At 35.7% G+C, this 16,759-nt stretch overlaps 1 protein-coding gene across 7 annotated transcripts in view; it reads left to right on the forward strand.

The window, feature by feature from the left end:
* The window catches only part of DMXL1 (Dmx like 1), an 82,413-nt gene that overhangs the window by 20,273 nt on the left and 45,381 nt on the right, over nt 1-16,759 (forward strand). For 6 of the 7 annotated variants that reach the window (XM_064642618.1, XM_064642613.1, XM_064642614.1 and 3 more), the window contains exons 7-16: nt 2,590-2,765; nt 4,168-4,357; nt 5,857-6,025; nt 9,843-10,055; nt 10,816-11,069; nt 11,163-11,847; nt 12,379-12,500; nt 13,052-13,141; nt 13,449-13,551; nt 15,517-15,633. In XM_064642618.1, the coding sequence (XP_064498688.1) occupies nt 2,590-2,765; nt 4,168-4,357; nt 5,857-6,025; nt 9,843-10,055; nt 10,816-11,069; nt 11,163-11,847; nt 12,379-12,500; nt 13,052-13,141; nt 13,449-13,551; nt 15,517-15,633 (2,119 nt within the window). The remainder of the gene's footprint in view (nt 1-2,589; nt 2,766-4,167; nt 4,358-5,856; nt 6,026-9,842; nt 10,056-10,815; nt 11,070-11,162; nt 11,848-12,378; nt 12,501-13,051; nt 13,142-13,448; nt 13,552-15,516; nt 15,634-16,759) is intronic. The other variant, XM_064642612.1, reaches the window with a different exon arrangement.

Here is a 16,759-nt window from a genome sequence, read left to right on the forward strand (position 1 = left end):
GGGGTGGATCTGTGGATGAGATTGCTGATGGATATCCTTTTAGTGAGGAAATACATTCTGGATTTCATTATTACTGTGACACCATTAGTAAAAAAGAGCTCTCTCATATGTTTTTGTGCAAACGTGTGTGTATGCCTATTTGTGTACATAGAAGAGAATTCACCCTCCCCTCTATAGGTGTGTTCACACATTGTTAATGTCAGTGTTTGGGGCCGGTCTCACAGTTTACTTCTGTGTGCGGCACTGGGCAGTTTAACAGCAAAAGCAAAACCCCTTGGCAAAATAAGCAAAAAAAATTAACGCAAAAAGTCAGTCTTGTCTTTTCTCTTCCTGAAACTAACAAACTAATCTTTTATTTATACTCCAAAACCTGTTGAGGTTTGTAAGAGAATAATGTCCTAACAAGTCAAAGCAGAAAAAAAAAATCAAGATTGTGTGACAAGTACATGCAAGAATTTATATCACTTGTTAAGGAATTTGAGTGAGATTATTCTGCACATAATACTATTGTCTTTATTTGAGGGGAGAGTCACACTGACATTGATCAAAGAGTTAGAATAAGAATGTCCATATCCATCTTGTGAGAATTTATGGAATTACCAAAGTAGATTGTGGAACAAACATACTGGCTTCAGGTTATTGTTTTAAAAAAAGTGACTGAAAACAGTATAAGTGGTTTTGCACAGGTTAGCAGATGCAGGTAGGCATTGAGTTTGTGCTGCCAACTACAGAACCTGGCAAAGGCTGCACAGTTATTACAAAGGAAACAAAATGCTAGTGTATAAGATTAATTGGGGCAATGCAATTGCTGAGGTTAGTGAAAACCTGGTTTAAGTGTCACAGAATCCTGAGCAGTAGTAACCTGACAGAATGAGTTTCAGACTGAAGAATGAAAGACAGTTTTGCAGTCTTGTCTGGTCTGTCTTAGAAGCATGAATGAAAAATGAGTGTGTACATGTAAAGAATGGTTAGAACAGTATTTAATTTAGTAACAGAGTGTGGAACTTTGCTGTTTGGATCATAATGTGCCTTAGTACATGCTTGACAAACAAAGATTCAAGGATGGTTCAGTCTGCAAATGAACCTTGCTTTTGAAAGGTAGTTGTGCATATTTTCACGATTCACTTATGTGCATCAGGAACAGGTGAGTAATGCATATCTTGATTAGTTGTGTTTGTTTTTTGCTTTAAACTTGCCATTTCAGGTCATCATGCTTGCTTGGAAGAGTAACTTTTAAGGCATTTGCTATCTTTAAAGAAGAGATAAAGATGTAATAAATCTGTAAAATAACCTAGATTTCTTTTTCTAGGGAAACTGTATTCCAACTGACTAGCTTCCAACATACGGATTACTAGACTTCCTTGATGATAAATTATATTCTGTGTAATAACAAAGAAGCAAGTCCTAATGTTCCATTCTTTTTTTGCTTATTTGGATGTTACATTGGTTGCTCTATGTTCTGTGGTGCCTTTAGCCATTTGCTGACTGAAAGAGCCATTCCAGCCATGTTTCAGATAACTATTAGTTACAAAAATTGTCTGAGTACATGTTTTGTTAAAAAAAAATAATGTTCTATCATTGTCAGCAATATACATTATATGTATTACATTTTTTTTGATGGGTATGAGTTAGTATTTATTTTGTAAGTCAAGTTTTAATGGATTCCAATGTTATAGTTTGATAGAATTATTGAAAAATTAATTAATCTGCAAATAACTTCTGTAGGGGTAATACTCTTGCAGAATTTTTGACTAGAATGTCTTTGTCCTGTTGTGTTTTCTTACATTATAAACTCACTCAAAGCAAAATTACTGAATAAGTAAGAAAAATTAATAAGCAGGAAAATTAATAACGTATTTTTTTACCATAAATGCTTAAGTCGGTTACCTGCCTGGAGAATCTGCAAACACATCTTTATTTCTGTGTCTTGTTTTTTCATTTAGTTTTTTGTGAAGGACAATGCTGATGAGCAAAACAAACTCCCCTTCCTCCCAGTAGGGTCATCAGTTGATACAGTATTTCAATGCCATTCATATTTAATAGCTGATCAACAACATGAATCTAGAATCAGATTAATTTATCTAGTCCTTGAAGGCATAATCAATTTTTGTGTATATCTGACAAAAGCAGATCGAACAGTGCTGAGCTTGATTTTTGACATGGCATCTATGACCTTTGTGTGTTTATCTAACACTTAAATTTGTGCTGGGGGGTTTTGGCTCTTTTCTGCCAAGGTACAATTACTTATATTAACATTTGAATACCATTTCAAGCTAATGCAGCTTGAATTTTTGTGGTTAAAAATTGGCAACTAATCAGGAGGACCAAAATTAAATCCTGTTAGTAATGGCAAGCAAGTTAAATGGAAGCTCTGCTACTGTGTTTTCTTTAAGATCGAATCTTAAAGTTGTATTTACTGAACTTGTTTCTGTAAATTGTACTGAATTTGTTTCTCTGTGTTACTCTGATCACAAAAGTATTTTAAAGATGAATGAAACCTCAAGAGACAAACCCAGAAGTACTTGAAGTGTGTCATAGTCTTATGTGAGGTAGTTTTATTTACTGTCTTTTCTTTTTTCCTTTCCACAGGATGACTGTCTTGTGAAAGTATGGTACAACACAGAGAGCTGGCGATCAGCCATAACACCACCTGGTACCAATCCTGAAAGCCAAGCAAAAGAAATTGATTTTTCATTTGTTTATTTGGCTCATCCTCGGTCAGTAAATGCATTTTCATGGAGGAAGACCAGTAAATTCATGCCACGGTCAGTAGTTCTAACAACATGAAGTTCATAAGTTGCCCAAAGAAACCCCTGAACTATACAGTGTTCCCAGCTGTACAGTCAACAGTCACACAAATTGTATGGTTTACTTCAGTTATTAATTTTATACTGTCTGTGTGTGTTCTTGAGAAGTAAGCATCCTCTTACCTGGAAAAGAACTAGAAAGTTAGGAAGGGAGTCTCACAGACTGACTTAAGCATTGAACTAAATATGAGATCAGATCTTGGAAAATTGTCTCTTTCCATTGTATTGATTGCACTGTCTGAAATGACCATTCATTCATTTAATCCCAGCTTGTTCCTTTCCATCTTAATGGAATCAGAGCAAATCAAAATAAGTCCTCTTCCACAAACATTCAAGTATTTTCATGTATTGTAATTTCTTTCTCTACCTGGTACAAAACTAGACCTCTGTCAGAAACAGTATCTGGAAATTCAAGTGAAATAATAATTTGGAACTGATATCTTGGGTTTGAACTTTTTGGGGTGTATGTTCTGATTCAAAATTACCTGTCCCTAATTTCCACCGGTACTTGCAGTCTCAAACTGAAATAGCGTTAGCATTTCTGTGCCCTGCAACCATTTTTTGGCTATATTATTCCAAATAGTAGCCAAATTTATGTACCTTTATGTGGAGCAAGTTTATGCTGTCCTTTATGCCACCCTTTAAGCAGAAGATTTTTCATAAAGCCATTACTATAGTTCTTAAATCACTTCTGAAAATCCATCTGCTCTGTGATTCCTAAGGGAGTTTTGTACTGACAATCTGGTCAGATGATCCATATATCTTTTGAGCCTTAGATAAAGCTCAAGTGTAAACTTATGTGAACTGGAAACCTCATGATCTGCATAGCTTTTTCCAGTGTTTAGGGTAATTGGATTTTTTGGCCAAATATGTAACACAAGTTGCATTTGGAAAAATAGTAATTAAGAAAAAATTCTAGCTTTCAATTGGCTGTTGTATCCCTGGTATTACTTGGTTTCTGTCCTTTGTATATGTAATTTTGTAAGTGGTAGATAGCGGTAAGATCTGGAATTAAGAACAGGTATCTAGAATATTATTAGCTTTTTATGTGAAGAGCTTTAAAAGGCAAAACATAAATTTTGCTATTACAAGTATGAATTATTCTTTTAATTGAAATCCACAATTTGCTGCTGCACTGTTATGTGATGAAGTTTGAGGTAATTTATAGTCAGATACTTGAACAGATAGGAAAGCCTTTGATACATCATTTCTTTTCTTAGGAATATATTGATAAGTTTTTCTTGCATTAGTATGTTTAAGTTACTTGGTGCAATTCCAAAAACTGTTTGGAACTGTTGGTTTGTTTTGATGCTATGCAATAGTAAGCAGCTTTTTCATACCTTAAATTTTCTTTCTTTAGTGGTGCTGTCTGCAATGTACTCCTGACTTGCTGTAAGGATAATGTTTGTCGTCTCTGGGCAGAGACTTTATTACCCAATGACAGTTTGTTGTATGGTGGAGGATACAGCAATTGGAGTGAAGCTGTGAACTTCACAAATAACTTCAAGAGAAATATTTCAAGCAAAGAAAAAGTGCAAAGTGCTTTAGAGGTAAGAACTGAAGTTGAACAGTGACAATAAACACTTGTACAAACATGTAATTTTAGGTTTATAATTATAAACTCAAATATGTATCATAAACTGAAATCCTTTATACCAGAGATGTGGATAAAAATGCTATAATAGGGTGAGTTTGTTTGAAATCTTCCTTGGGAAATCTAAGCTGACAGCTCTCCTACTGAACTTCTCACATTAGAAGAGACACTGTTCTAAAGTCCCAGCTGCCTATTTTGGTCTGATGACTGAAGAAAAATGCTTTACCGTATCTAGTTCAAAGGGCTAGGAACAGTATGGAGCACATATTGTATATAGGTTATGTGAAACTCAGGAGTGATGCTGCCTTAAAATGTGTGGTAGGGGCTCACTTGTTACCTCTGAAGTTGTGAGATGTTCTCTGACTTCTGCAACTGGAAAAACAGTGATCATATGGAGGAAATAAAAACAGCCTTTCTGCAGTAGTCCTCAAGTAGAGCAAATTGCTTTTAAACTTTAAGGCAAATGATCCTTGCCAGATAATATTTTCTAACCAGTGAGAATCAGGAAGAAGGTGAAGCAGTAGTGGTCTCCTGCAAAGTTGTGTGGAGCTTATGTGGGCATTGTGCTTTCGTCTTAATGGAGTGACGTGTTTAGTATGCTTATAGTGCTTTCTTAGCGCATACAGCATACAGGAAAAATATGACAGGCTGAAAGGCACAACACAGCAAAGAAAATAGTCAAAAGATGGGAGAGAAGGGAAAGGTCGGAGACAGTTCTGTGTTTCTGTTGAAAATAAGAGGCAATATTAGAGATCAGAAACCACAATTATATGAGAATTGAGGAAACACTGTTTACATGGGCATGCTGTGTTAAGATGCAAAGCACTTGCAAAGCAAGTCAAAAGGAATGCCAAGGGTGTAATACTGTCCTTAGTACAAGTTGTGTATCTTCGTGTACCTGTATGTGCTTACATAGATGCCTACAGCACAATGGGCTTGAACTAAGTCAGTCTTAAAAATCAAATATTACTTTTTGCCTTGGAAACATGCATTTGCATAAAAGAGGAAGACCTTAAAACTCATTGGGCCCTTATGAAGTGCTGATCTAGTTAGGTCCAAAGTCCAAATCCAATTTTTCAGTCTCTGAAATGGGGCTACTCAAGTTTGCTGCTTTGTTCAGAATCCTCAATAAGCATGGTATATGTTTATGAAATACAATAGTATTTTCTGTTTAAGTGCAAAAACTGTATGAACATTGTCTGCACACTGGAATATGAAGTAGTTACTTATGTGAAGGTGTTTTATGGACCCTCATAAATAAGTCTGAAGGCATTGCTATCTTTCTGCTGGAGACACCACCCGAACAGTGTAATTTTGCAAGAAACTCCACTAATTCTTTAAAGTAGCTTTTAAACTGAGAAATACAATTCACTAGTTTCTAGAAAACCTCTTACAGATGAAATCTGCTTTTTCTTTTTGAAAGGAATTAAAATGACACTCTTATTCTTCATACAGTTAAATCTGAGGCACTTCCGACGAGGAAGGAGGAGGTCAAGTGCTGTTGTAGCACATACTGGATATGCTCTGCATCAACAAGATCCCCATGAAGTTCACAGGAACATTGCTCCTCATGCAAATGCCCTTTGTCACTTCCATATTGCTGCCAGTATCAACCCAGCCACAGGTAAGAAATGTGATCAATCTTTGCTGCAAAATGAACTGCAATTTCTGTTAGGTATGTATTCTCTGTAGAAGCTTAACAAATATGTTTGTACAGTATTTACATGATCATGCAAAATTGCTAGTATGTTTGTTTCATTTATGCATGAAAGAACCTTCTACAGTAATGAAATTATTTGAATAAATTTTCTCTGCAGTAATCCTGTCTTTCATTTTGTCATCTTTTAACTGAGATTCATAGTGGTCTAAGATGGAGTAAGGTAAGTATTCGTAACTGGAGCTACAATTTACTGTGAATTGTGTATGATACTGGGAGTGCACTGATGCGATGAAAAATTTCCAAGCTGATTAAAATCAGTATGGGACACTAAGTGTGTGAAATAACTACATGTTCCACTACTTCTGTTCTGTCTCTGAACAAAACACGCCTTCATCTTGCATTCCATAAACTTTAATACTGTGTAGCACTCAAACAACATGTTGATAAGCATTGAGGCAACTCCTCTATAGTTGCTAATATTTCTATTTTCATAATCTTTGTGTATGCTGAAAATGAAGTGAATGAGCTTGTCTGCTCATTGCAAAACAGAATAGAAATGGCCTTTCATTAAGGTTTTACTGCTGTTACGTGGTTTTCTGTGTCTAGACTTAAAGAACAAATGTATTATGTAATTCTTACCTTAAACTAGTTAAGCTCTGTCTTATAGTATTTAAAATTGTTTTTCTGTCTCTGCTGACCCTTGTTTGAAAGGCCAATTTTGATCTAAAGACATTCATGATGAGTTCATATATGTAGCTGTACAGTCTTTGGTATGATTGTAAAGAACAAGTAGTTTCCATTAAAATTGCTGTGCTAGGCAAAGCTGTAAACCCCTTCTCCTCTAAGATTAATCTTCAACGTTTTTAGTATTGGTTCATTTGTTCATATTTTAACAGATAGGACTAGAATCACATTAAGCCTACCAGATGGAAACTTCTTTCAGTTTTGTGTTGTACCGTCAGTGCTATCCTACAGTGCTATGTCTACAGGAAAAGTCTCCAGTCATTACATGTATTACTACCCAATGTCATAGGGGAAAATTTTTTCAAAACTACTTGAAGATTTGTAGTTTTCTTCTGTACTTTCTCATCTGCAGATTGCACAAGGAGCTAGATAACCTTTTCATGTGGCTACCACATAATCTTTCACCTTTTTTTTTTTTTTGTACCTAGTCTTTTCTTATTATTTTTATACACAATAGATAGTGCCGTGGTTTAAACCCAACCTGCCACCGGGCCCCACACAACCACTCAACTCACTCCCCTGTCAGCAGGACTGGGGAGAGAATCAGAAGGGTGAAAGCCAGGAAACTCCTGAATTAATAGAGTTTAATAGGGAAAGCAAAACAAGGAATTATTTCACTGCTTCCCATGGACAGGCAGGTGTTCAGCCATCTCGAGGATAACAGGGCCCCATCACACGTTAAGGGCTACTTGGGAAGACAAAACACCACCACTCCTTACATCCTCCCTTCCTCCTCCTTACCCCCACTTTTTATGCTGTGCTTGATGTCTTGCGGTCTGGAATGGTCAGTTTGGTCAGTTTGGGTCACCTGTCCTGGCTATGTACTCTCCTAATTTCCCATGCACCCCCAATTTCCTCGCCAGCGTGGGAGTACAGAAAGCAGACAAGGCCATGAGTATGTATAAGCACTAACATTGCTCAGCAATAACGAGCAAAACCATCTCTGTATTATCAATCCCGTGTTCAGCACAAATCCAAAACACAGTCCTCAGTCCTATTCCAGCTGCTGCGAAGATGATTAACTACCCTAGCCAAAACTACCCAGCACAACTAAGTAAACTTTGATTTTGCTTTTAATAGCCTTTGCAATATAAACTCGCCTAACAGGAAATTCACAGAATGAGAATAAAAATAATTTTGAAAAAGATTAGAAAAATATTTTCCTAGTTATTCAAAACTTGTCTTTGGCCTTTTTAATCGTATATTCTCTTTATATTATCTGTATTAATCTGTGTCTATTACTGTCTTTTGGATCACTTGGTCTTTAACTCAGTTACCTGGAAGGTAACAGGTTGTTCTTTAAAGTAACTTTAACATTCTAAATCTTAATTTGAAGAAGAATGTGTTCTTCCTCACAGTCAAGTCCTTAAGTACGTCAATCTAATGAGATTTTCTAAGTAGGCCTTTTTGTTTGCCCTTTTGAAATTGGATTTAATCTGAAAACCTAATTGTATTTCCTTTCATTTAATTTAAAACAAATCAGTCTGTGATCTCTCACTTGAAAATTTGCCCTTACAACAACATTTTAAAATAGTCGATAAAAACTTAAGGCCAAAACAGCTTCGCATTTTGAGGAATAATGCTGTCATATGTAAGAATAAATATAAAATTTCATATAGTATATGAAACTAATTTTCTTATAGTGACAAAATCCTTGAGACCTGCTTTTATATGATGGTGTTATTTCAATGGATATTCAGCTTGGATGGAGTTCAGTGAAAGGAATAAATGGTGGTTACTACGACAAAATTGTCTCTAGGTAATACAGAAGAAGTTCTTCCATCCAAAGACATTAGTATTTTTCTGGAAAGAGTGATTGTGATTTATGAAGCAAGTAGAAATTCACTAGGGATAATGTCCAGAGCTGAGCATCAGTTAGAAACTGGTAATTTTGAGGTAGGAGAATGGGAAAAAAAAGTGACTTCTTATCTGAAGACTAATCTTTTTAGATCACCTTACTCAGCTTTGTGTTCCGAAAAGGGGTCAACAGAATTCTTCCCTCCAAGATCTGTTACTATCCATATGTATAATGCTATTTTTGAGATTGGCATTGGCCTGTTTAGGAAGACAGACTGTATTTCTTAAGTCATATGTGCTCCTCTTACCTCCTTCACCTGCTGCATCCCCTTGCCACAATAAAATTGCTGGCTGTCCTGGTAGTCCTTTCGTTTTATCTGTGTGCTCTTAGTTATAATTTTCTTTGACTAGATTGGAGGATTAGTAATTCAAAGCCATCATTTACTTTGATTAAAACCAACAGATTTTGAGTGATTTTGATTTTTGAATCTCCCAGGACACGGAATTTAAGTAATAGGGAGCAGAAGGAGATGAGAATATACATAGAGGCTTCTAGGTGAGAATTACATGCAGGTTGAGCTTTTAACATATTGCTTAACATCAGTGATTTGAGGAAATTTCGGTAAATCACCTAGCTGCCTTTTAGCTACGCTTAATTTAGATGATGTTACTCTGCAGCAGTCTGATCCTTGCTTCTGTCACACACTTTGTGATTACTGCTCTGTTTTTCACAGCAACATGGGGCACTGGTTACCATCAAAGGGCAATGTCAAATAACAGAATCTATCAGAATTAGAAATTCTGGAATTTTGTGATGGTGTTACAGAGGGTGTCATCTATTGACTGTACTAGTTTTTGCTTGTGTAAGCCTGTAGTCTTTGATTACAATGTATATCCATTGTGGACTTAATGTTGGAAATCATGTGTAAATTATTTGGGTCATACTAAGCTGTAGTAGCAAAAGACAAGGTAAATTAACCTGAATGTACAGTGTTACATCAAGAAGATATAACATCGCAGGGCGGTACTGTGATCCTAAGGTAAGCATTACAAAGAACCTCTCTGTGGAACATCTCTCGTGGTGGCTGAAAACAGATCATGCTGGTGAAAGGAATGGCAAGTGGCAATACACTGCGTGTATTTTTTTCATGACAGGGTTTCTGCTTAAAATAATTTCTCTAAAATGATTTTTTGACCAAACTACTTAGTTTTAAAAAATGTCAACATCTTTTTCTGGTAGATATCCCTCTACTCCCTTCTATCACATCTCTGAGTCTTGGTGAAAATGAAGAAAAAAGTGGACCTTTTGTTGTGCACTGGCTAAACAACAAAGAACTTCATTTTACCTTATCTATGGAAGTGTTTTTGCAACAACTTAAAAGGAGTTTTGAACATCATTCTCCTGAGACTAATACTGAGGAATCTAATCAAATGGATGGCAGATCAGAAGAAGGTAAAAGTTAGAGAGACATATACTGTTTAGAAAAATGACTTTCATTTTAGAAAGTAGTTTGTAATGTTCCTTCAGGTGAAGTCAGAGGTGGGCAACTTAACATGGAAGACATATTACAGTAGCAGTTTTATGCATTTTTTTCCCATATGCTGAAAGTACCTAAGTGACTTTAAAAAATCTCTATCTAAAAAAACTGTTGGTTGGGGGTTTTTTTGTTTGTTTAGGTTTCTTGTTTTTGTGGGTTTTTTTATGGTTGTTCTAGAAATTTTGAGTTAATACATGCTGAAAACTGCACTGTTTACTTAGGCTGACCTGGAGGCCTTTGCATAAAAGTGATACTTTAATATTAAGGAAGCAAGTGCAATACTTTGAATTAACTTCCTTTTTTTAGATATTAACATACACTTCATTTATATAGCTTTATTCTGTAACATAATATATTCAATTAATTTATATATTTTAAAGCTTGGTGCTCATGCTCTGTCTGTGCATGCAAAAATTTGTATAAAATGTGGAAAAGAAAAATATTTCAAATTAAGGTGCAATATAAATTATTTTGGTTTATTAGACATTAAGGTCCATAAGGTCCATAAGGTCTTGTTGTAATTTTCATTCTTTTAGATTAGTTCTTTAATTTTAAAGTAGTTCTCATATGATTGTCTTATAAAAGGCCTGAAAGGTGCTCCAGTGCCTGAATAACACCACTTGTTATACTGCTGGTTTTGAATATAATATATATTTATATATCTCTGTGTTCTAGAAGCTGATGAAAATGGGGATGAGCAAAAAGGAAACCAAGAAAAGAAGGAACTGAGCGATGAGAAAGCTACTCCAAATTCAAGCCTTGTTCCTTTATCTTCTGCTGTTATCGATCATGAAATTGAAGTTCTGCTCTCTGAATGGAGTAAAAATGCTGACATGCTATTCAGTATACATCCTATGGATGGTTCACTGCTGGTGTGGCATGTGGACTGGCTAGATGAATACCAGCCCGGCATGTTTCGCCAGGTGCAGGTACTTTATTTCTTCTGCATTGTACATAGTTACTCAGTGAGATGTATGATGAGACAATAACTAATATTTATTCTTCCTTTCTTAAAATTCCAGGTGTCATTTGTCTCAAGAATTCCTGTTGCATTTCCAACGGGTGATGCAAACTCTCTTTGCAGAAGTATAGTGATGTATGCTTGTACCAAAAATGTTGACTTAGCTATTCAACAAGGCAAACAAAAGCCTCCTGGCCTTACGCGATCATCATCTATGCTTATCTCTTCTGGACACAGTAAAACAACCAGCAGTTTAAAACTAAGCATCTTCACACCTAATGTTATGATGATTTCCAAACATGCAGATGGGTCACTGAACCAGTGGCTAGTGAGTTTTGCTGAGGAATCTGCTTTTTCAACCGTACTCAGTATTTCACATAAATCCCGATATTGTGGTCACCGTTTTCATCTTAATGACTTGGCTTGCCACTCAGTATTACCACTGCTGCTTACAACCTCACATCACAATGCTCTAATTTCACCAGATGTTGAGAATGCAATACAGGCAAATGATTCCTTGAGGTCTCAGGAGTCACCAGTAAGACTTCAGAGTAGAGCCCATGCAAATGTGACATCCCAGGATCCCAATGCAGTTTACAGTGAACTTATTCTTTGGAGAGTAGATCCTGTTGGGCCTTTATCCTTTTCTGGTGGAGTTTCTGAACTTGCTCGGATCAATTCTCTTCATGTTTCAGCTTTTTCTAATGTTGCGTGGCTGCCCACACTTATACCCAGCTATTGCCTTGGTGAGTTTTGTTTCCTGGTTTGTGAAGTGTTTTAGAATAAAAGTAAATAACCTAATAATGCTTTTAAGTAGATAATATAGAAATACTTGAATGTAATGGAAAAAATGTTAAGTATGGGTCCTTTACTTCACAAATTTTCAAGCTGCTGATACTTGGAAGTTCTTTATTCTTATGTGAAGATTTGCTGTGCTCTTCTGTCTCATTTTATGTATTTGATTTTTTAGGAGCTTATGCAGTTAAGTTCTTAAATACTAGTGCATTCTTCAGAGCACGCTGAACACTTAAAAGCTGAGGAAAGTTTAGCTCTAGTTTGCAGATGGGATTCTCATTTCCTTTAATATGCTTTGATTTGATTGCTGAGCACAGCATTAAACTTTGTAATTCTTGCTTGTGAATGGAAGTTAACATTTTTTATGCTGGATTGTTTTTTGTCATAACTTCAAAATTGCCTCTCGTCCAGAAAAAAAAGAAAAAAAAGGAAGCAAATTAGTGTTTGAATAGTTGAGTACTTTTTGCCTTCCTGCTTTTCAGGTGCATACTGTAATTCTCCAAGTGCCTGCTTTGTGGCTAGTGATGGGCAGCATTTGAAATTATATCAAGCTGTGATAGATGCTAAGAAACTTTTGTGTGAGCTCTCCAATCCAGAAATTTCTGTAAGTAAAAAGCCATCTCAAGTTTTTGCATGTTATAACTTCATTCAATCTCACTAGGCTCAAACGTACTGGTAACTAAGCTGGTTGCTGAGGATTTCACAGGTGATATTACTTGTAAAAGCAGATAAAACTTTTTTTAGCCACTGTATATGATTTAATCTCAAACTCTGCATATTGAGGCAGGCCAGCGTTTGATTGGAAAATGCCTCTGAAACACTTGCACTACAAGGAATAATACCTGTGTGTGCATTGCCATCCTAATGAAAAGCTGAGATGACAGTGCAGCTTGGGGAAAGGACAGTACATTGCTAAATGTGGGGCTTTCCAGATATTCTTGTCATTTTTCACCCGTCCAAACCATATGTGCTTTTGATAAAATGGGGACTATTACCTGAATAAAATGGGGAATATTCTTACTGAATCACCACCAGTGTATATTTAGTGCTTTAGTTAACATTTGTGTAGTGATGTTGCACCTACCTAGCAGGCTGTGTCACAGAAATGCACAAAACTAAGTTAACAAGACCACCTCTCTAACTCTTTTTAAACAGAAGTATGTTGGTGAAGTTTTTAACATCATAAGTCAGCAATCTACGGCTCGCCCAGGGTGTATCATTGAACTGGATGCTATCACAGAGCTTGTAAGATTTTCTCCTATACTCATTTTTCACTGTAATTAGCTTTTTTTAAAAAGTGTTAATAGTAAACGTGATACCTGTAACTCTCTGTCAGGTAAAGATGAGGTATTTAAAGACTGCTTGTGGTGTATACTTGCTCTTGTTTTCGGTAGTACCTGTAAGTGAAAAGAATGTGAGTAATGAAAGTGCATTTTCATGAGAAATCTTTCACTGATGTGTATAATTTAGCAAGTTAGAAGCTCTCATGTTAGAGAGCTTAAGCAGTACATTCTGTAATGTTCTCTTCCTGTTTGTGTTTTTACTTTCTTAGCATGGCCGGAAAACACAGTTATTCCATGTTTTTCAAGAAGACTTCATTTTACATAACCAGGAGAAGGAAATGCCTGCAAAGAAGAACAATTTATCAGACTCTGGTAAAAAATTCTTTTTCATAGAACATTGAAATTTTCATTCTGCAGAAGAAAACTTCTTAATAAATAGCTTTTGTCATTTTAAGGTCAAATACCTTACTTTGAGATCTTCAGAAGAATTTCTAGTCTAATGGAATTCATGGGTGTTTCACTTCCTCTGAGTTATGTGCAACTAAGTTTTAGATAAAGTAGTTTAAATCATGAGATACCCCTTATGTAGTATATTAAGCAGTCCCTTACTGATACCTGTCTTCCATGAGGGGGAAGGGGTTTTAAATGTGAAGCCTGTAGTGGTAAAGTACGACATAGAGAAATCTTACTGTATCCTATCATGGTGGATGTTCATCCTTTACATCAGCTAAATACTGCTCCTCAGGCCTTGCATGGTATAATAATTGGCAGACCAAATAATTCCCCCTCACTAGAATACTATAAGTAGTGTGTGGATTTGTAGGTCTTTGGGCAGATCTGAGTTGCTGTGGAATAAATGATTTGTTTTCCTTGGTGGAGTGAACCAGTGATTCTGTTATGTAGGCATCACAATTTTGTGGTGTTCTGTTCCAATGAAATAGTGTGGGGAAAAGAGAGTCAGAGTAAAGTTTGTAGTAAAATAGTAAAGGAAGTCCTGAATGAAAGGAAGCAAAGGCATGGAAAAGTGTCAAAAGGACCAAGGAACATACTGCCTGAACTTTATATTCATAGTGATCATTTATGAATTAGCTGTTTCTGCTTGAGGAAAAGATTTGGAGTAGTGGAGATAATCCCAGCCTTCAGCAGAGTTCAAAAAATGCAAATGAGATGTTGAAAATTAGGCACAAAACAGAGAACAAAAAGAAGTGTTACTGTACACATAATTGTATGTTTACATCTTGAATATGATACACAAAAAGGATTTAAAAAGAAATATGGAAGACATTTGATCTTAGAAAAAACAACTGTATATATCTGTATGTGTTCTGAAGTTCTGCATGGATTGCTGCCATGTAAGGAATTGGGCTAAATGGAAAATTGTAAATTAGTTCTGGATCATTTGCATACGTTCTAATCTGAAAGTATTTTCTAGTCCTTTAAAAACTTCTAAGTTTTTTAAAAGAACATTCTTTCATCTTTAATAATATATAAAGATTGTTTTTAAAAAGAACAAATTAATTTGTTTTTCTGTAGTACCGTAAGCACCACAGTGTCAAACACACAGGGCAAATACAGCTTATTCTTGATCATGTTTTATGTAGATACACAGCTAAAGAAGGGTTAGAGGAATCACGGAGGAAAGATGATCACTAAACTATTCCTTCTTGGTCCTAATGGGTTTACTTTGATACTAAGAAGGGAGAATGGCCAGGTACACCGTCCAGAAACGGGCTCCTATTGATAGTACAACTTGTGTCCTCTTTTCTTGGTGTGAAACTATAGTAAATTAATTCTTGGAAAGAAGCATTGCATCTGTTGTGTGTTCCAGACTATGTATAATTGTCCTAGTCTATATATAATTGGTCTGGCTGGGTTGTGACCAACAAGCCTAGCCATTAGACCAAGCTGTGACTTTCAGAAATGTGGACAACGGCATTTCTTCTTTAGATATAATTTGTATAATTTTTATGAAAGCCAGACCTCTGTAACTGTTACAGTTACCGCTAACAGATGGTTAAGAAACTGCGAGAGACAAACATTTAAAAGACAAAGGTCCAGAGCTGATCCAGCTTTATTATACACAGCAAAGTCACTCAAATATGTTGTTATCTCTAAAAGAAAACATTGACAATTCTTACATGAGTGCATCCATAATTGTGGTGGTTGTTAGTTGTGGTAAAATACTGAGAAAACTAAAGTAACAGTTGGATATAGTCAGACCATTGCATTTCAGTATTAGTTTGTGGTAGCTTATTGTGATTATTTGCTAGCCAGCAAAATTTAGTTCTGCTTTCAGGTGAATAATTCCTAAGATCTTCCTCTTCTTAATTTCATCAGGAAACCAGCAGAATGGATTCTCCGAAAAATTCTACTTAATAGTAATAGAATATACTCAAAGCCGTTCATTACTACATATGTGGCACTTACATTTGAAGTCAGTTCCTGTCTCAATAGGTAAGCTGTCTTTCTCGTATTTTCCTTTTAAGAAGTAAATTACTATCTAGTGAATATATCTGCTGTTCATGTATCTGCTGTTCAGTATATTCTGAATTGTATTTCATCTTTTTGAAAAGAATCTGCAGTTGATTACAAGCTTTTATCACAGCCCATTCTTTCTGGATTACTTAATCTTCAGAATGATGAAGCTTTTGGGATCAGCCTGAGCCCAGAGTTTGGTATTTTTTGTACATTCTAAGGGCAGAAATATTTAACTGGGTTAAACTTATTTAATATGGTGTAAGAGTCAAGGTGTTTTACTTTCATAATTTTTTCTTTTGCAATTTTTGCGTTTACATATTTTAATCTGGACCATGGTCTGAAGCGTCTAAGCATCAGTGATATCATAATTATAAACAATTTTGGTGTTCTGAAATCTGCTGGTTCTCTTTCAAACTACCAAACTACCTCTAAAACTATAAAATTTTAAAGTAAGCAAATAAGTATTATTGCAATTAATTTATAAAATAGTGAGAATAAAAAAGATCCAAATTTTGTGATCTGGTTACATGATGAAGATATTACTGATAAGGCTTTTCAGCAAATGTGTTTGGCTATTCATGTTCCAAATCCATCAAATTCAACTTCAGCTATTGAGTTTTATTTAAAAAAAAGGGAAAAATTATATTACGTAATCTCTGAGAACCTACATTTTAAGCGGTAAAATAAACTTGTAATAAAACTTTTCTGAAAAATAACTTTCCCCATTTTGTAAGGTAAGACATTGTGCTGGTTTAAAGGTAAACCAGCAGGGGAAATGAACTCAACTAAAAGGAGGGATTATAAATCAGAATAACAATTTAATAAAATAATAGAGTAAGTGCAATTATACAGACAAACAGTTGGTTTCAACCCACAAAACCCAAATGTATAACCCAGTACCCTGGGGTATGAACAGAGTGGTGTTCTTTGGGCCCCCTGAGTCCAAAGTAAAAGGAGAGGGAAAAGCCTGTTGGTGAGAGTGCTGGTGCAGTCTGGTCAAGAGTGGTGATTGCAGTCCAGTCGAGAGTGATGGTCTGCAGTTTGGTTGAGAGCAGTGATCTGCAGTCTTCCTCTGGATCCCAGGAGTGGTTCAAAAAGTCCC

This window comes from Pseudopipra pipra, chromosome Z, assembly GCF_036250125.1.
Source record: "Pseudopipra pipra isolate bDixPip1 chromosome Z, bDixPip1.hap1, whole genome shotgun sequence".
NCBI lineage: Eukaryota > Metazoa > Chordata > Aves > Passeriformes > Pipridae > Pseudopipra > Pseudopipra pipra.